The sequence below is a fragment of the Zalophus californianus genome, chromosome 10, assembly GCF_009762305.2.
Source record: "Zalophus californianus isolate mZalCal1 chromosome 10, mZalCal1.pri.v2, whole genome shotgun sequence".
NCBI lineage: Eukaryota > Metazoa > Chordata > Mammalia > Carnivora > Otariidae > Zalophus > Zalophus californianus.
This window is the reverse complement of record NC_045604.1, coordinates 68,971,834-68,991,738: the sequence shown is the minus strand read 5'-3', so window position 1 is coordinate 68,991,738 and position 19,905 is coordinate 68,971,834. Positions and strand designations below refer to the sequence as shown.

The 19,905-nt window shown below is 55.2% G+C and overlaps 1 protein-coding gene across 1 annotated transcript; it reads right to left on the bottom strand.

Moving 5' to 3' along the window:
* Positions 1 to 1,079: 1,079 nt before the first annotated feature.
* On the bottom strand, positions 1,080 to 16,566 carry TLR5 (toll like receptor 5). The gene is given in 12 exon segments (XM_027613355.2): positions 1,080 to 1,933; positions 1,936 to 2,261; positions 2,263 to 2,316; positions 2,318 to 2,985; positions 2,987 to 3,651; positions 3,654 to 3,792; positions 3,794 to 3,948; positions 3,951 to 4,160; positions 4,163 to 4,386; positions 11,727 to 11,904; positions 12,273 to 12,436; positions 16,063 to 16,566. Coding segments are annotated over 10 exon segments (2,604 nt in total). The 5' UTR covers positions 11,816 to 11,904; positions 12,273 to 12,436; positions 16,063 to 16,566; the 3' UTR covers positions 1,080 to 1,859.
* Positions 16,567 to 19,905: the final 3,339 nt, after the last annotated feature.

Below are 19,905 nucleotides of genomic sequence, written 5' to 3'. Positions count from 1 at the left end.
CCACCCCATCCCCCACCCCTTCATCCCCATCCCCCACCCCTTCATCCCCATCCCCCACCCCATCCCCCACCCCTTCATCCCCATCCCCCATTCCTCCATCACACCATCCCTCCACCCCTCCAACCCCCATCCAATCTCTCCATCCCCTCATTCTAGCCCAACCCCCGGCTGCTCATCAAAACTGTGACCATCCCTCAACCCAGGAGCCCCACGCCATGCTGCATGGTTTGAAATGAGCCTCGAGCTCCCAGCCCTTCTGCTCCCCACCCAGCACCCAGCACCTCCCAGGAGCAGGCACTGACACCAGGGATGCTGGGCTTCGCAGCACACCTCATCCATGCACCAGGCCCTTATTAAGCATGTACTATGGACCAGGCACCGTATGGGGCTTAGGCTACAATGATGAACAAGACAACATCCCTGCCATCATGGGCTCACAGTCTAGGCCAGGGACAAAAATCTGTAGGGTTACAGGAATGGAAATTCACCAGGCAGATGGGGATGAGGACGGAGAGAAGGAATTCCTCCCCCAAACCATATGTGGTCTGTGACGGCCAGTGAGGCTGGGACATCGAAGAAAGGTCTGCCCAGGGAGCTCGTAGTCCAGAGGGGCGAGGGGCCAGACAGCCCCATGACTCTCACAGGAAGTCGTAAGTGCGTTTTAGAAGAACAGGTAAGGTGTCGAGAATTTGCACAAAAGGGAGAGAGGATGCTGGGTTGGAGGTCTCCCAGGAGGCCGCATGGGCTGGGTTTTGAAGAACATAAAGGATGGATGTGCAGAGCTGGAAGAACGTTCCAGAAGGAAGAGGTGGAGTCGGGGGATGTGTGTTCTGGAGGAGTCAGGGCCAAGGGCACAGGGACAGGAAGGACATTTTGGAGCACTAGGCCCTAGGCCTAGGGGCACCCCTCAAATGTGACAGCCGAGCTGGGGCTGCTGAGTTTGGGGGTGCTGTGCATGAAGCCTTGGGCAATATTCTGGCCCACCTTCCTTGGTTTAAATTTTCTAAGTACTTTTGCAGAAAAACATTTCTGTATTAAAATAAACACGCAAAAAGACAGAATGCAAAATATGTAGAGATTTAAGATAAAAAAAATACAACTTCAGAGAAGTTCCCACTGCCTCCAGAAGGCGCCTCCCTGTGCACACGCCCTTGGGGCCACAGCAGGGCAGATCTGAGAAGCCTGAGGTCCTTGGTAGATAGCACCGGGCCGCAGATGAGAAACCAGGCCCAGAGAGGGTGTGTCACGTGCTAACAGTCACACAGCCACCCCGAGCAGCAGAATCAGGCCTGCAACAGGCCTGATATCTGTGTGCAGCTGACGAGCGGGGTGTGGGAGAGAAAGGAGGGGAATGCAGGCCGCGTGCGAAGAAGAACTCGCGAGGAACAGGGAGAGCGCTACAGCTGCAATGAGATCCAGGTACTGTCCCGCCCGCTTCCGTGGGGCCACGGCTTGCCCCCAGACGGAGCGGGACTGGCACCGAGCGGCGGCACCATCCCTGTGGCAGAAGCAGGAAACGCCCTCTTTTCTGTGCTTCTTCGTCAGTGTTGTTCTGCGGAGCAGAGGGCGCCCCTTGCCGACCGAGCGACCGAGAGCAAGCGCCAGAGGAAGGCTCGCAGCCCTCTGGGACCCCTCTCCCGGGCCCTTCCCACGACGAGGGCGTGGCCTGTGGTCAGCGCGACTGGAGAAAACAGGATTCCTTTCCATTTCTGGGTCAGTGAGACCAGGCATCCCGTGGCTATGGGAATCAAGAGCTATGTTGTTTTCCTAGTAGGAAAAAAACAAAAACCTCTCCAAAACAGGACCCTGAAATGGTAAGAGTTATCTGTGGCTTGGGATTAGCTCGAAATGCTCCTTGACTAGGAGACGGTTGCCACAGTTTGCAGCTGGATGCTACTGTCCGTGTTGGCATCCTTCTCTTTCTTCAGAATGTGCTGAGTGTGTGAAGGAACCAGCCAACGTCCTGGAGATCCTTGGGCCACCTCAAGTACTGCCGTTTCCGCATGAACCCTCTGATGCACTGATGCTTCATTAGCTGGTACTGGGACAGGGACCCGACGATCACCAGGATGAGGGCGCTGTCCAGGTCAGACACGCACCTGCTCTGGGCGTAAGTGAAGGCTTCCAGGCACCACCCGTCTTGGAAGTGTCTGCTCACGAGGCAGACCACCTTCCTGCTGCCCCACACGGCATCCTTGATGTTGGCGACGTGCTCCCGCCCCGGGACAAAGTCTCTTTCTTCAAAGCACAGGTTGAATCTGACCATCCAGATATCTGAGCAGAGCCCTCTGCACCCACTCAAAGTCTCTGCCGAGAGCAGAGGTAGGCCTCGTATTTGTACGTGTCGGACTCACAGTGCTCGGCATGGACCGTGGGCAGCAGTCTCTGGGCAGCCCTGTAACACATGAAACAAAGCCCCCTGAGCTTGGTGACCGTGAGGATGGTCACGAGGAACAGAGTCAGGGTGACCATGCAGGAGACGAAAAGGGACAACTTTAGGGCCTTCAAGACCTCCTCTTCATCGCAGCCCTCCATGGAAACAGAGGAGAGGGGCATCCCTGTGAGTGTGTTGGGGTACGTGCAGTAGGTATCTGCACGAGACCCAAATACAGTGACGTTGGTCTGGTTGAGCCAAGTAATGAGAGGATGGAGGTCACACTCACAGATGAACCTGGTGTGCATTATGTCCACGGCTCTGAGGGACGCCAGCAAGTTGGGGTCCAGGGACAGGAGCTGGTTTCTGGACATGTCCAGCACCTCCAGGTTAGCAGGCAAGTCGCCAGGAGCAAGAGCCTGAATCAGCCTGTTGGAGTTGAGGTCGAGGCCCCTCAGCGCAGTCAGGTGACTAAGTGCCCCGGGCGGGAGGAAGGCCAAGTAGTTGTTCAGATACAGGATTTGGAGCCATGAGAGCCCCTTGAACACATCCCAGCAGAAGCCGGTTTCCCAGGCAAGCTGCAACATGTTTCCTCCAAGGAAAAGCTTTTCTTAAGCTGAGGCTCCCTGTTGGGCCGTGAGCTCGGCTGCAAGAGGAAAAGCGGTTTTGATTCAGAATGAGGACCTGGAGGTCAGGGACGCAGAGGAGGAAATAGAGATCATCCACATCTTCCAGCCTGTTCTCTGACAAGTGGATGAACTTGGCTTTAAGTCTCATGTTCGGCAAGGCTGCCAGTTTATTGCTACCCAAGAAGATAGTGTCTAGGCTTGGCAGAAAAGGAATTGTTTTAAGAGCATTTTCCCGGAGATCCAAGGTATGTAATGTTTTCAGGAATCTGAAGGTCTGGTCCTGAATGATCCCAATGTGATTGTTTTGAAGATCGATATAGGCTACCTGAGGGAGTTCACAGAAATCAGAATTATAAAGCTCCCCCAGGAGGTTATATGACATGTTGAGAACGTGGAGGCTGTTGAGGCCATAAAATGCTTCTCTTGCAATCCTGTTTATTTTGTTTTGGGCCAGGTTCAGGAGCTTCAAGTCCTTGAGGGCCTCAAAGAGTCGGAAGTTCAGGGAGAAGATGAAGCCATGGGACAGATCCAGCTGCAGCTCCGCACTCCTGGCCAGGCCAGCAAATGTGTCCCGGTCGGGGTCCCTGATGTTCTGGAAGCCAAACCCGGACCCCATAATGTGGTGGGCCAGAACCAGAGAGATCTGGCTCCCGTGATGTCCACGGTCCAGCCGTTGTCAGAAACGTTCAGGGTTTCTAGGACCATGTTTGTAAACGGGTTCATGCACGTGCCCCAGTCCACGGAGACCCTGCTGTACAGGTGACTGGCAGCGAGGTTTAAGAGGGAGAGCATTTTTCCCTTGCAGCGGCTGGAGCTCAAGTTCACACACAATGGGGATCTGGTTGAGGGAAAAATCAATGGACTTCAGGGAATTCAATTCCCAGAATGAAGGATGAAGGTTAAGGCTATGAATCTGATTCTTGGACAGGTCCAGGTGAGACAAGACTCTAAGTTTCTGAAATAACCATCTTTTAATATATTATCAGGCAGACCACAGTGGAAGAGTCCAAGTTCAAGCAGGTGGGCCAGCCCCTGAAAAGCATCGCGATGCAGGAAATCCACCTGACTCTTGCCCAGGTCCAAGACCCTCAGGTTGGGCAGCTTTCTGAAGGGTTTTCTGCCAATGGTGAAGGGGATAAACTGAGTCCCAAGCTCAGCAGCTGCAGCCGCTCCAGGAAGGGGAAGGATGTGGTTGTGACAGTCTGGATGTAGTTGAAGCTCAGCAGGAGGGTCTGGGTGGTGCTGGGGACCGGGGGCACCTGGGTGAGGTTGCAGGAGCGATACAAGGCCCTCAGACCGTCAGAGGCACAGGAAGGAATCACAAGCACAGGGCTGGCTGCAAGCATCACCCCGAACAGAAAGTCCAGGTGGCCTCCCATGATCCTGCGGGGAAGGAGGGAGGACGGAAACATAGCTGTCCCAGCTCAAGGCATCGCACCCGGGCCCCTAGGACTCAGGGGCTCCCCCATGATGCGCCCACCCCTCCAGACCCCGTGGCGTGGCCGTGGCTGACGTGTCAGTGCAGATAGCGCTTCTCGTTCTGGCTTACACTGTGTAGTAAGCGCTGTTCTAAGTACCTCAGAGGTTCTTGATCTTTGTAACAGTCTGTTTCTCATTCATTAGTTCATGCAATCACTTATTCAAGGTTTGCAGAGAAAGCTGGAGAAAATAGCAGGTAGAGACACATTTGTGTTCCCCCTCCCCCGCCCCTGCCAGGGACCCCTCCTCACCTGCTGTCGGCTCCACGGCTGCTCCCCAGCTGCCCTGGCCAGGGCACAAGCCCCTCTACCCCTCTGCCCTCGCTCCACATACATGGCACATGGGATCACACACAGCACGTCGCATCACACACGGCACATGTATTACACATGACACATGGGATCACACACAGCACGTGGATCACACACAGCACACAGGATCACGCATGGCACATGGGATCACGCACGGCACATGGATCACACACGGCACATGGGATCACACATGGCACATGAATCACACATGGCACATGGATCACACATGGCACATGTATTACACACGGCACATGTATTACACATGGCACATGGGATCACACACGGCACATGGGATCACGCACGGCACATGGGATCTCGCGCGGCACGTCGTATCACACACAGCACGTCATATCACGGTATGTCGCATCACACATGGCACATCTCATCACACAAACGCTCGCCCTTTTTGTCAATCTCCACGAAGCATCGGACGTCATGGTGGGTCTAGAACAGCCTGTGGGCGTCAGTACAGGGCATCCATACCTGCGTCTGGCTTGTGTCCCCAGTACTGTGCCGGGTGGTGAGGCGTCCCGTCTCCTGTGCTGGGGGCGCATTCAGCCTGCTCTGAGTGGAACCTCCGGAGGAGAGGAAGGACCCCATGGCTTGGAGGATGGAGAATGGGGTGAAGGAAGGGGGTAACAGTAAGCAGGTGTGGGTCTGCACAGAGCCTTAACCCGCGGCCACGGAGACAGCTTCCCATGGGGCTGGCCCACAGCTCTACAGAGGCTTTGTTCCGCCTTGGGGCTGATTTGTGGTGGGGTTTCCATGGAAACCCTGAGGCTGAGACACGCAAATTACAGCAAATCAGAAGTAGGCATGCACCCGGAGTTGACCCCAGGCATTTGAACCGTGCATTTACTAATCATGGGGAAGAACTCGGCAAGAATGTTGATCAGGGTTGCTCATTTCTCCACCATTTCTGCCGAGGCTGAGGCAGGGGCGGCAGCAGCGGAGGCCCCGCACCTCTTGTGGGCCGCTCGCCCTGTCTATGGCCTGGAGACCCCCCTGTCCCCACTCACTTCTGGTCTCTCCTTGCGTTCCCCAGGCGGCTCCCCTCCTTCTCACTTCTGTGGTCTGTCTCCACCTGTCTCCCCAGCATCATCTGGACAAGCGTGCGCTGCACGTCCGCCATGTGCTGGGTGCTGTTTGGGGCCCAGGAGGGGGTGAACAAACAGGCCACGCTCGTCTTCGCAGGCTTATGTTCTAGTGCAGGCAAGTGAGGAAGGGGTGACACCCAACAGAAGAAGGAACATAAACCGGCAACATGGAGACTGGGACCGCCAGGGCGGGGGCCGGCGGCTATTTGTAGAGTAGCTGGGAAAGCCCTCCCCAATGATACTTTATTTGAGCAGAGACCCGAGGGAAGAACAGGAAACAGAGAGGCCCGGTGTTAGTTCCACCACACGGGGCTCCCATCTGCCACCCCAAACTCTGTTCAACCTCAGGGCCTTGGCACATGCTGCTTCCTGTTTGCTGCTCACATGGCTGGATCTCACGTGGACACTTCCTCAAGAGCTTTCCCCCACACTCACTACTCGCAATAACTCCCCATCCCCTGACTCTTGAAACCACCCTGCGTATTTTCCAAGTCCTTCATCACCTTGTGCGACCTCCGTTTTCCTTATCTGTGGTCTGTCTCCCTGACTCGGCTACCTTCACCATCAGCGCAGCAGGTGGGGAAGGATGCTTGCCGCCAGAAAGGAAATCCAAAGTGGAGTGAGTCACCCCACCGGCGAAATGTCAGGGCATTCGATCTGCTGGAGGAACTGTCTCTGGTAAGAAGGAAACTGCATTTTATCCACAAAACATCCCGTGTAGCACAGGGGCTCCCGATGGGGACGCTGCCTCTGCCGGAGCATCCTGTGAGCATGCGGGGAGTTTTGGGGTGTTTTGGTCGCAGAGAGGAGGTGACGGGAGCCCCCCAGGGAGCGGGGAGGCTCGCTGGGCGCCCATGGCTGGAGGATGTCCCACCAGGTGGCCCCGGAAGCTAAAACCGTGCTCAAAACTACCTCAGAGCCCGACTCTCTTCTCGGGGCCAACAATGTATTTCTTGCACTGTTTTACTATATACTGAGTTTTCCAGGCACGTGACCACCTTGTAAATCTAGGGATGATCGTACCTTATTCCATCTGGAGCTTGACGAGGAGTTATTCACCATTTCAGAAAATCCCTTCATGGTGCCCAAGGCCCCGGGGGGGGCGCCTGGAACCATGTGTGCACGTGCGTGTGTGCATGCGTGTAAGCCAGTTTATTCGACCCTCATTTCTAAATGTCAAATGTAATTTTTAAAAAGTTTAAAAAATGTCCAATAAATCTTTTCCTACATCTCTTAAATCCAAACTTATTTTTTTTTTTTTAAGATTTTAGCAGGGAGAGTGTGAGAGGGAGAAGCAGGCTTCCCACGGAGCAGGGAGCCCGATGTGGGACTCGATCCCAGGACCCTGGGATCATGACTGAGCCGAAGGCAGATGCTTAATGACTGAGCCACCCAGGCGCCCCGAACTTATTCTTTATATGTGAGTTTGAGAGTCCAAATCACTCATTTTGCCTCCTAGTGTGGGGCTCATATTAATTCATCATAAATGACTTTCCCTTTAACTTCTTTTGGATATTCCTGTTAGGGCATTACACTGATTTCTTTAAAATTCTGTGTATGGGTAAATTAGATTAGATGTGTGATTCCATTTCAGAATGGAAAAGTCTGGTCATTTAAACATTTGTGGTAAAAAGCTGCTTTCCTAAGCACTGCAGCCTCGAGGTAAAGCTTCTAGTCCCTTCTTCCCACGTTCACTGTAGGCGCTGCGATGATTAAAGCCAGATATTCTTACATACTATTTCCACCCACGTAGCGTGTGGTTGTCCCTCGCACAGATGATCAGACTGAGTCACAAAAGTAAAACTGCTGCTTTCTTCCTCAGTGAATTTCTTTTGGATTCAGGTGGGCCTTGGAGCCAATGACCTTGTATTTACAGAAGACACACCTGTGTTTTGGGAAGTGGGATTCAAGTTCAGAGTGATCTCAGTAGATAAAGTGGAGACTACTCAGAAAGCAAGCAGAAACGGGCAGATGCGGCGTTATGGCCCCTCGGCAGCCCCAGAGGCCAGCCCTAGCCCCCTATGAGGGCACGGGCTCTCACAACACCATCCCTGCCATCCCGATTCCTGAGCGAACCAGCCTGGGAAGGGCAGCCTGGCACCTTCACGGAGACGGGACAAGAGATGGTGGGTTCCTGTGGCGACCCTGCATCAGGCTCTGAGCTCCCAGCACGCGTCTCGGGCTGTAGTTCCAGAATTTGGGGCAGCACCGGGCCACGTGGTGGGAGGCGTGGTTCTCGGGAGGGAGATCCTCCTAGAGACACACACAGAATCTCAGAGGTGCTCTGAAGGAGGCAGGAAGAGCACTGAGGATGTGGGAGACGCGTGGTTGGGGAAGACCACACTCTGTCTCCCCAGCCTTCTTCCTGTCTCACGGTGGGAACGGGGCCCTAAAGCAACATGCAGGGACTGCACTCTACAGTAGTTCTTAAATACTTTGAGACTCCAATAGCTCTGATTCCTTGACCTCCAAAGATGCACACGCGTATCAGGAACCAGACTTTGCACCGAGCTTCCAGGGTTCATGGACCTCCTGACGGCTGCTCCTTCCAACCCATCACTCACGAGGAACAACCAGCACGTTCTGCAAAGAGCCCGATGGTAAACATTTCAGGCTTTGCAGTCCAAATACCACAGTTTGCCAACCTTTGTTCTAGAACAGAATAGAAACTTTGATTTCACAAATGAGGATTTTAAGTGAGTGTAAGATAAACATATCCTGATACTGAGCCGCCAGTATTTGCAGGAAGAACTCACTCGGCCCCAAGTTGTTCAAACATCAGAATGAATTCTCATCTTACATAACCATACAGAAAAATCCCTGCAGAGACACACAAGCGGTAACACCAGCTCAGAATAACAGTCGAATGTCCTAGTTTCGCTTTTGCCTTTTTTACAGAAGCCTCCTTGCTGACCCCCAAATGCCTACCCTGGGCTAAGGGGCTCGGCCCTGAACTCATGGCAGTAACAAGTGATACACGGGAGCCCCACACAGCACGCGCTAAGATGCTGAGCTGTCAAGCCCGTGTACAAACAGTGAGGTGGGTAAGGCCAGATTTTAAAGAAAATTATTTGGGCTTATGTTGGTTGTATCACAAAGATACAATGCAGGCCGATTTTCATATGAAATACAGAAAGGTGTGAGACACTACATTTCTACCTCTGAGGAGGGCCTCAGGGGGGGTCAAGTTCCAGGACAAGTGAGCGGACAGGTGCGGGAAGGCACGACTGCCCAAGCGGAGGGTCCTGGAATGGGAGCCAGAAGCCCACGTGGGTTGAAGTAAATATGAACAAGTCCTCTTGTAGGGCGCGTCGAACCTAACAATGAGAACCAGGCTCTGAAGTTGCTCCGGACCCCGTCAGACCTCCACGAGAGACACAGGTGGTGGCGACGCCAGGAGCAGGTGGGAGCGGGCGTGGACTTCAGGGAGTCCAAGAGAGAAGACCAAGGGCCCCCACGTGGGGTGAAGCCGAGGGAGCGGGAGGGGTGCGTGCATGTGGAGCACGTCTCAGAGGATGCGCTTGCGTCTCCCCAAGCTCCACAGCAGAGAGCGGCCACCTCGTGGTGCAAGGAGCGGACACGCGCTCCTGAATCGTTACTGAGCAGATGATGGACAACGGCTTACCCTGCTACCTGTGAGTGCGTCAGGTGACGTACGTGTTCCTTCCCCCAAATCCCATGCTACGCAAACTCACACGACAAAAGTGGGGCTTCCGGAGAAAGGAGGCTAGTGTCCAACACTCAAAATCTTCCCTGGCGGCACCAAAAAACCTGATAGAGAAGGTAGCGCCGTCTTATAGATGTTACATGGTTATGAAAGACACGGTGCAGGAGACCGCTTTCACCTTGAGGGTCACTTGAGCCCGCGTCCAGGCTTGCGCTGAGCTGCGCCGGGCGGGGGACGAGGTAGACAGCAGTGACAGCAGATGCGGGAGGGGGACCGAGGTCCCCGACAGGTTCACAAGGGTGTTGTGTTTATTCACATATGGGGTGGCTCAGCTGGGCCCAGTTTTCCTCATTTAAACCTAAGAAAATGCCCACGAGCCCACATGAAATTCACATTTCCTAGCGTGTGGATTAAACAAGCACGTTAGTCAAAGCACGTGTTGGAGCATCTATGCTTCAATTCAAGGCTAACAGTTCGGAGGACAGAAGCTGCTGTTCTGTCTGAGAGCCTCTGGCAGAGCCTGGAGAGCCTGCAGGACGGGCTTGGGGACCCGCTGGGGCCGGCGTGGACTCGGGTCCCAGAGGCTCAGGGACCTGGGTGGATCCACTCCCCAGCCCTGGCGCACTCATGCTTCGATGAAGGACAGACGAGCAGAGAAGGTCTCACCAGGGCTGCAGGTCAGAGTCGCCGGGGGGCGGGACAGGGGGGAGGAAGTCCAGGCCTCCCGTAGACCAGGGGCAGGACACAGCCTTACAGTGGGCCTCTGAACTCTCAGCAAGTGTGTGAACTTTCTGCACACGCAAACCGGAGACTCCCTGGTGTAGACGAATGGTTCTTGAACTCGGCCGTCCTTCAGAATCGCCAGGGACGTGAAAACAGTACAGGTACCTGGGTCCCCTTGGAGAGATGGGGATGGCGGGGGCGTCCGGAGGGGCTCAATCGCTCCAGGTGATTGTAAGCACAGAATGCCAGATACGCCAGCCTCACAGCTGCCATGCTGACTCACCCCAGAACTGCCTCGGGACACAATCCCACTGTGGGTCCATTCCCAAGGGGACGGAAGGCAGAAAGAGCACCATGTGCGTGACCACCGACAGGCAAGCAGGTTGACAAACTGCGTTGCACACAAAACATACGAGTCAGCCTCAGCACGGAGGAGACTCCGACGGCTGGTGTGACTAGCGAACCTTGAGGACATCATGCCCAGTGACATAAGCCAGTCCCAGAGGCCAAAGGTGGCGTGATTCCATGTGTGTGAGCCAGCTGGTGTCTGGGCTCTGAGGGCGGCAGGAGCGGCACAGGCGATGTGGCTCCACACTCCTGCCAAGCGCTGTTAATTACGATAATGAGACCAGAGGGAAAAGGGTCAGCTGCTCTCCCATTTGAGTTGAATTCACTTAGCTTTGATCCCAGCCGTTAGCAGAGCAGGTGCCTTTCTTGAGCTAACGGCCAGGACAGCAGACCGGCTGGCCTAAGCTTGGGTGAGCTCTGGGTGCATCTCCACACTTAGCCTCGGCCTGGGGGGCCCCTCGATCCTTCACAGACAATACCGGTCCTGGGCCCCGGGCGGCACCTGAGTCTGAGCTGGGTGGTTCCCTGGTGGGTGGCGGCCCACCGTGGGCAGGCGCAGAGGACTCACTGAGAAAAACACTGACTTTATTTACAAATGGGCACTGGGAGAGTTTCTCTACAGTTCATGTGGCAATGAAAATTCCGAACTGAATCCGAAGGCGGGTGTGGAGGCCTGGGTCTGCCTTGCGCAAAGGCTCGAGGCCAGGACCCCGGGTGGAGTCAAAGGACACATGTGTTTATGAGCAGAACACGGCATCCCACGGACACAGGCCTGCCAGGGGGCACCAGGGAGGCCATGCTGTCTCGAGGGCCACGTCCTTCTAAAAACCATCTTTCTGTAAATCAGAATTCTGCTCCCGAGGACAGGTGTTGTCTCTTTGGTTCTCTGCCATGCCACCAGCAGCCAGGACATACCACGTGGGCAGGTGTCCCCTGAGTGAATTTGCCACGTTGTGCCTCTGGGCTGTCCCTCCTGCTCTGCGGTCCCCAGAGTGCTGGGGGCTGGTCTGCGTTCTCTGAGTCCCTGAAGGGCCTGATCTGGGCAGGAGTTGGCTCCTGGGCACGCGGGCATGTCCCTCCTGGCAGGGAACAACTTACCTGTGAGCATTACACCACCAGCGTCTGAGGGTGAGCCTGTCGCTTCTTCTTGCTTGTCTGGACGCAGCTGGAAATATCCTTCTGGGCATCTGTGGCACTCCCTCCAAATTCTGAGCCCTTCGGACTGGTTCAACCCTGTGTCAAGTATTTCTGTTTTCAGCATACATAGTCTTCAAACCTAGCGAGGTAGGCAAGGTCAAAATGGGGGAAGCTTCCGGTGTGACCTCGGTGCAGCTGGTGGCCAATCCTGCGAGGTCGCCCCAGGACACCGCCAGCATCGACTCCCCTCCCTTCCGGTCACTGCCTTGCTGCCTCCTTGCCCGGGCAACCCAGGGACCTCCCCACTGGTCCCCCACTGACACACACACCCCTCACCCAGCTACCCAAGGGAGCCAGAGAGCACAGCTCTGCTCAGAAGCTGCACAATTCTTGAGGGCAGGGGCCTGGTTTTTATTCATGCCGTATCTCTGAAGTAGCACGGCTTAAACACCCCAGTAATATTCCCCACTAATACTCTGAAGATTTATTTTCATCAGGAGTACTCACCTCCCAGGCCTAACACAGGGAGCTCCTGACACGTCCTCCCCATTCTAGGGGCCCAGGTCCCCCAACTGTTCCACAACTTCTGTTCCCGAGACCATAGGAACTTCATCAGTGACGCAGGTGGTCAGTGTTAATTTGGTGAATCAGGAGAAAGGGCTTTGGTTTTCCTAAAGGAGAAAAACTAATTAAGGGGGAGAAACAGAAACATTATGCACGTGTTTTTCTTTTCTTTTTTGAAGATTTTATTTATTTATTTAGAGAGAGAGCATGAGCAGTGAGGAGGGGCAGAGGGAGAGAGAGAATCCTGAGTAGACTCCCTGAGAAGCGCAGAGTCTGACATGGGGTTCAATCTCACAACTCCGAGATCATGACCTGAGCGGAAGCCAAGAGTTGGATGCTTAACTGACTGAGCCACCCAGGCGCCCCCACGCACCTGTTTTTCTATGCCATGCAGCAATTGTCCTTGTAGAAGATTTTGAAACTATAGGTGTGTCTCTTATGGAGCAGAATTTTAATTGGAAAAGACCAAAACAATTTTGTGAGTCAAGGCATGTGGAACTTCAGAACTAAAGGGTTCTTGGAAATCTCAGGCTCTGCCCCTGGTGCAGAAGGTGTGCATTGGAGCCAGTCAGGCAGGCAACTCGCTTCCCTGTGACTCCAAGAGGAAAACTCTACCCTTTCACAATCAAATGCATTCTTTACCAAATCACTGTGGTGCTGAGGAAGGAAGGGTCTCCGTGGGACCTGAAAGTCCCTTCCACGACCTCACGGTGGGCATTTGGCTCCTGAGGCTCAACCAAGCATGGGTTGTGGACAACGCTCACTGCTCCACGGTGAGCACAGGACTGGCAGGTTTCTGGGCAGACGGCTAAGGTCGCCTTGAGAGTGTGACATTTCTAAGCAGTCCGGCTAGGTAAATTAGGGCTGAATGAGGGGTCACTGACTAGGAAATCATCAGGGCACAGATGGAGGACGAGGGGTCTTGCCAGTTGGAGAACTGATGTCTGGCGCTTTGCATCGCTGCAGAGGTAATCACACTGGTGCTCAGAGAGGCTAGGTGCTTCCTAGAGGTCACATGTCCGTTAAACAGGTAACAGAGAGGGTGCTCTGCATAGGAATCACTGGGAAATGTTGCTGAAAAGCAGATTTGGCCAGCAGGCTGGGCTGGGAGCTGAGACTCTACCTCTGCACCAAGCCTCTGGGTGATCCTGACCCGGAGGGTTCACCAACCGCAGCCTGAGTGGCAAGAATAGTGACCTGTTCTCCGTCACTGCTCACTGCTGACCAGATGCTGCCCGATCACTTCTGAGAAGGGGCCACGTTACTACATTCACCCCAACTCTTCTCAGCCCTGGAGGGTGTAGCATCAGATGGTTGCTAACGGAAATCACTTGAACCCTCTGAGGAGGGGCTGGACAGGCCATGCGGGTTTACGCTCGGCGCAGCCTCGGACACAGGTGCGCGGGGCGCTCCCCCAGCCGACGGGCAGGGGGCGGCAGAGGGCGGAATCCGCGGGCGCACGGGGAGCGGGGCTCGCCCAGGACCCGGTCGTCTTCTTCCCGAGCGCACGGGGCTCAGAAGGGATTATCCACCCCGCCCACGCGCGCTCGGAGCTCTGCATCTGTTTTCATGGGCGGGGGAATCAGAATGAGGACTAACTTTGCAGCTGGATTCAAGTCCTGGCTCCCAGTTTAATGGATGTGTGACCTCGAGCAAGTGCCTAGCCTCTGAGCACCAGTGCGATCATCTCTACACCAGCCACAGAAACAGTTTCTACTTCTCCAGGGACACTCCAGTGCCCGACCCAGAGAAACCGGTTACTGACGCACGCATAACCCGCTAATATTTCTTGCTTAAGTACACAGACATCATTTATCCAAGTGCACCTCGCGGAAACGGACTCCCTTTAGGAACCACTGAAGGGGAACACTGCGGAGGAAACGGAGTTTCTCCCTATGCCGGGGTGATCTGATGCTTCCCTTTTCTGCACTCATGGGAAATTATGTAAAATCTCGCCTGACTGCGTTTAATATCTTCAGGTGCTGGTCCCCCCCAAACCACCATGGCATCCAGAGGCACTGGTATTCTGAAGACAGTATGTTGAAAACCCAACAGAATGACTTCTCTTGGGTCTGTTCATTATATATTCCTTAGCACAGTTTTAAAACATCTGATTGAAGAAAGTAATTCCATTTAGGTGATTATTAAAGACCAACAACTGAAGGCATGACACCTTTCAACTCCTTGAGAGCTCACCAAGGAGCTGAGTATCTCTACCTGTCTACAGAAAATTCATCAGAGGCTCTGACAGCCTCCCCAAATGCAACTCAGCTGAAGCCCGCACGCTGACCGCCAAGCAAATTGCCAGGACCAGGGGCAGGGGGAAGCAGTGAGGGGGGCAACCAGAGCAGAAAGCTGGGAAGCCCCACTCTGCATCCCCTGAAGTACTGACAGTCTGTGCTCACGGAGCTGCAAAAATCATCGGGATTGTGATGTAAACTGAGGCAATTGTGGGGAAGGCACAGGTGAAGGAAAACCGAAGGGGAATGGAAATGTGAGGAGAGATTATACAACACTTGAGAGGGGAGGGTGAGGAGGGAGTCAGGCCAGGAGGAGGGGTCCTGCATCTCCCCTGCCAGGCGCAGAGGAGGGAAGATTTCACTGGTGGCTCTGCAGGAACTTGGAGCTGGGGCAGAGGGGGTGGCGAACACGTCCCTGCTGGGAGCATGTTCTCCTGCACTGTGCCCAGGGTCCCGGACCAAGGGAGCTTCCAGAGGGTGGAATCCGCCCTGGGCTGGCTGCCCGGAGGCTGGGCTCCATTCCGGGTGGGGTGGACTCAGTCACACACATCCGGACCCAGGAACTGCACATCCCAGGGTTTCTGCTGAGTCTGTGAGCGTGCAGAAACCAACAAGCAGGCCTATTCTGCTTTCAACACTCAGCAAAGCTGAACTTCCCAGTGCTTGCAAACCAACAAAGAAGGCTCTGTGATGCTGGACACAACTTCCTGAGAAGTCTTTCTTCCAAGAAAACAAAACCAAAAACCTGGCAGGGTCAGCTTTGCATTCAGACAGTGGAATCTAAGCATGCCCTGCTTTGCTTAGAGCTGACATGCTCAGGATGATCACGTGACAGCACTTAGGATGGGAGTGCCACGGAGGCTGAGAGGCACAGGTGATTGTTACAATGTGCTTAGTAATTAGTTTTGGCCTGGGCCCTTCCTCTGGAACCCCACGGAACCTGCCCGCAATCCCACAATTAAGGGATTAGTGTCTAGCACCACAGACCTTCTCCCAGACCCTGCCCCACCATGTCCCCTGTAACTGGCTGTGCCTGGCATACCAGGAAGTTGCTGGCCACTGTCTTCTACCCACGAGAGCAAGGGTGAAGCAAGTCAGGGATCCAGGGGTCCTGGACAGATTTCTCAACGCTCACCCAGGGTGAGTAAACGCAGGGAAAAGTGATTCAGCCACGCTCCCCAGGCCGGCCACCCCCAGCATCAGCATCCCCAGGGCTCTCTTCCAGTCACTGAGCAAGAGGACGGCGTCCCAGATGTACCTGACGTCGGAACAGGGCATCATATTGATAGTGACACTACCTAAGGATGCTCAGGTTAATTAAGCTGCTTGTGGGTCACTGTGCAGGACAGGAGTGTTCAAACACTAAGTGACTTCATAGCTAACCCACGGGGAGGAGAAAGCTCCTGTCACCGATTCCCACGCAACATGGTCTCTGCGGGTAGGCTTCTTGGGACAGCGCATCCCTCGCCCCTAAGAAAATCAACCGAACCCACCTCACGCCTGGGAGGATGTCATTCCAGCCGTGGTTTCCCCTGTCTTCATCGGCAGATTGTTTATAACGTAAAGGCCAACAATATTTACCGTGGAGGCTGTTTTCCCGGTGCTCTGGGTGGGCGGGGCTCAGGCCTGTGGTCTGGCAGCTGGGCAGCGTTCTGAGATTTCCACGGCCCCGCGGGCGTGGCTGTCTCCCTTTTCCAAGACAGTGAAGCCACCTGCCCCCGGGGGGTGGGGACGAAAGCGAAAGTGACAAAGTCTGACAGCCTTCCAAAGGTGGGGTGCAAGGGACCTCGTCAGAGCCGGGGCTTCGCGGTGGGCCCCCCGCCGGACACCAGCCCGGCACCAGCCGGCCACCGCGGGTCCGGGGAGGACAGCCCGAAGCGGCCCGGGACGCCCCCGGGTGGGGATGACGCCCGACCCCGCCAGCAGCCCGGTCCCCGCCCCGTCCCCTGCGCAGGGTCCTCGTCCGCGGCCGGGCGCTCACCTCCAGGAAAGGCTTACCCACCCCTTCGCCCACTCCTCCCAGCCCCTCCTCCCGGAAGGCCCCCGAGCAGGCCGCTCCGGCCCCGCCTACCGTCCTGCCCCATCCCCGCCCCTGGACAGATCCGGCCCCACCCACCTGCCCGGCCTCCGCAACCCCCTCACCCCGCCCTCGGGCCCGCCCACCGGCCCCGGCCCCGCCCACCTGCCTGCCTCATCGCTGCCCTCCTGCCCGGCCCCGCCCACCGCCCAGCCCCATCCCCGCCCCTGGACAGAGTCGACCCCGTCCACATGCCCCGGCCCCGCCCACCTGTCCACCCCGGCCACTCCGGCTCCGCCCACCTGCTTGCCTCATCCCCACCCCCTCCCATCGTCCAGGCCCCACCCACTTGCCCGTCTGGGCAGGCCCCGCCCATCCTCCAGCCCCGCCCCGCGGCTCGGGTCACCTCTTTAAGCTCATTGACCGATGGAGGGATCTCCTGCTCCAACCCCAAGGGCCCCTCGAATGCGCCCCAGAGGCTCTGCGGCTGCGGGGACAAGGAAGAATGTAGGGGACCTGTGGGCTTGGGGGGCGGGAGGCTGGGAGGCGTGGGTGCCGGGAGCTTTACGCGTCCTCAAGCCAAGGGGAAGGGGCTGCCCCAGGACTGTCCTTGGGCTCATCCAGGCCAGCACGGCCGCCCCTCCTGCCATGGTGCAGAGGAGACCTGGAGTAACCGTCCAAAGGCACAACCGAGCTGGCGAGAAGGAGCTCGCTCGTGCTCCTGGACTCCCTTGGCCAAACGGTGTTCCCTCCCCTTGGCCAAACCTCCAGCCAGATTTCCAAGATCTTGAGAGACTCAAAGCAGCAAGGGGTGGGGCCGGGCTCCATCCCAGGACTCTGAGATCATGACCTGAGCAGAAGGTAGATGCTTAGCCATCTCAGCCCCCCAGGCGTCTCTGCTACTCTGGATTTTAATGGACAAATCAAGTGACAGTCCTTGGCTCTGAGCAGCAAAGACTTTGATCACCAGCATCTCCTGGGCCACAAAGAAAGAGAAAGGGAGCTTTCACTCGAGGGCCACGCGTGAGAAGACCTAGAGGTTCTGGCCATTCACGTGGGAGTTGTGACTGCCCCAGTGACCTCATCTGTCCAAAGACAGGACCACGGAGCAGGGGCTGTGTCCCTTGGAGCCAGGACCAGCACCGAGGAGAGGGCTCTGGGAGTCCCTGGGCGTCCTAACACTGCGTCCCTCCCTTACCCACACCCTCCTGGGATGTGCTGCTCATTCATGTTAGCCAGTACGTGTCTTTATGCTTTTATGAGCCAAGCACCATGCAGGGTGGGTAGGATGTAATATCCATAGCTGAGTGCTTACCATGTGCTCTGCTCCGTTCTATATGTGCATTAACGGATTTAATCCTCACTGAAACCCTACAGATCAGGACGACTGCCACCCCCATTTCACAAACGAGCAAACTGAAGGGAAAGAGGTTAAGTTACTTCCAGATGCTCCCACAGCTGGTCAGTGAGGATCTGAACTTGGGTCCCTGGGCTCCAGAACCCTTCAGCACTGTCCTGAACTGATATCACGGTGATAAACAAGCTGGACAAGGTCCCCATGTCACAGAACTTCCCTTCTGGCTCCGGAGACAGAAGACAGATGTGGGCAGGGCTCAGATGTGCTCCCTGCCAAGGATGTCACCCTGACTCTCTGATGGGGGGCGTGCCAGCCATGGAATCAGGAAACATAGGGCGGGTGGGAGCATGGCAGAAGGTGGACTCGGAAGGGTGGGTTGAGCTCAGTTCGGGGTGCACTGGCGTGAGGCTGTCTGTGGGAAGGGCCGGTGGCACCATCTGGCAGACAGCTGGAGACATTGGTGAAAAACTGCGTCTAGAAGACAGGCAAAATCAAGGCCCAGGAAAGGGAGTAAGAGTTTGCAAAAGAAAAGACTGTTAAATGTAATTATGTTAAAATAAGACCCCTGTTCATCCAAAGATATCATTTAAAGAGTGCAAAGGCAGGAAAGAAAACCGGGAAGATGCTTGTGATTCTGATGACAGCCAAGGAGCAAGAATCCAGATTATATGAAGAAGCCACACAGATCAGTAAGAAAAGAACAGGAAAACGGATGAAAGATACCGGCAGATACTCCCTCCACAGGCGAGCAAATCCAAGGCAACCACTGAAAAAATGCAAAGTGCCAGACCTCATCCGTGATCTGAGAAACGCAAATCAAACCCTCATAGATCCCATATTTCACATAATCATGTTGACCCAAAGTAAGAAGTCTGGTGATAACAAGCGTTGGTGATGGTATGAAGCGACAGAAACTCGCACGTGTTGCCAGTGGGAATGTGAGTTGGCGCGGGCGCTCGGGGAAGCGGGCACTCATTCTCTGGGACAGCTGAAGATCCACGTCCCCCGATCCCCAGAAATTCCATGCCTGCCAGGGTATGGCTGAGAGCTCGCACACACTGCAGGACACACGGGCACTATGGTAGACAATTTCTACAACAGCGCCCAGTGATTCTCATTCCCCGGCATTCTCTCCTCCTTGCAACCCCTCCTCTGTGGTGTGGGTTGGACCACCGATGTGCTTCTCACCAACAGAATGCGGCACAGGTGACACTCCTGAGATTAACTCACAAAATAACGTGATTTCCACCTGTTCACACCTTCTCTCTGGCCCTCTCACTGGCTCTCCTAGGAGGCCAGCTGCAGTGCTGCCCTGCGGCTGCATCCCCAGGGCAGGGGGTGCAGGGGGGACCACTTGCCAATTGCCAGCAACGATCTGAAGCCTTAGTCCAACAGCCTGTGAGAAGTGACTCTTGCCAACAACCCCCCGAGGAAACGTGGACAGGAGTTCAGTCCAGGCGAACGCTGACATGATCCCGGCCTCGGTCAGCGTCTGGACAGCAGCTGTGGGAGGCGCTGGGGCCGGAGGACCCAGGCAGCCAGGCCCAGAGTCCTGGTTGTTTTAAGCCACTAAGTTTTGGGGGTGATTTGTCATACGGAAATAGGTACCCAATACAATCACCAAATTGAGAATCACCCAAATGTCCATCAAAAGTAGGATGGACAAATAAACTGCAGACCAGTAACAGTCATACAACGGAGTGTTCAACAGCATTGAAAAGGAATGAGCTAGGACTCTATCCAACAACATGGATAAAACGTGAAGACATATGTTGAGCAAAAGATATATACATTTATATATATCATGACCCAAGAGAATAGACGAATATTATTTCACTTACATACAACGCAAAACAGGCAAGGCCACATTGTGCTGTCAGGGTGTATGTCAAGAGCCGACAGGTGGCTTTACACGGCCAGGCCGACTTCACTGTGGAAGCCAGGGGCCCAGAGGGAGGCAGC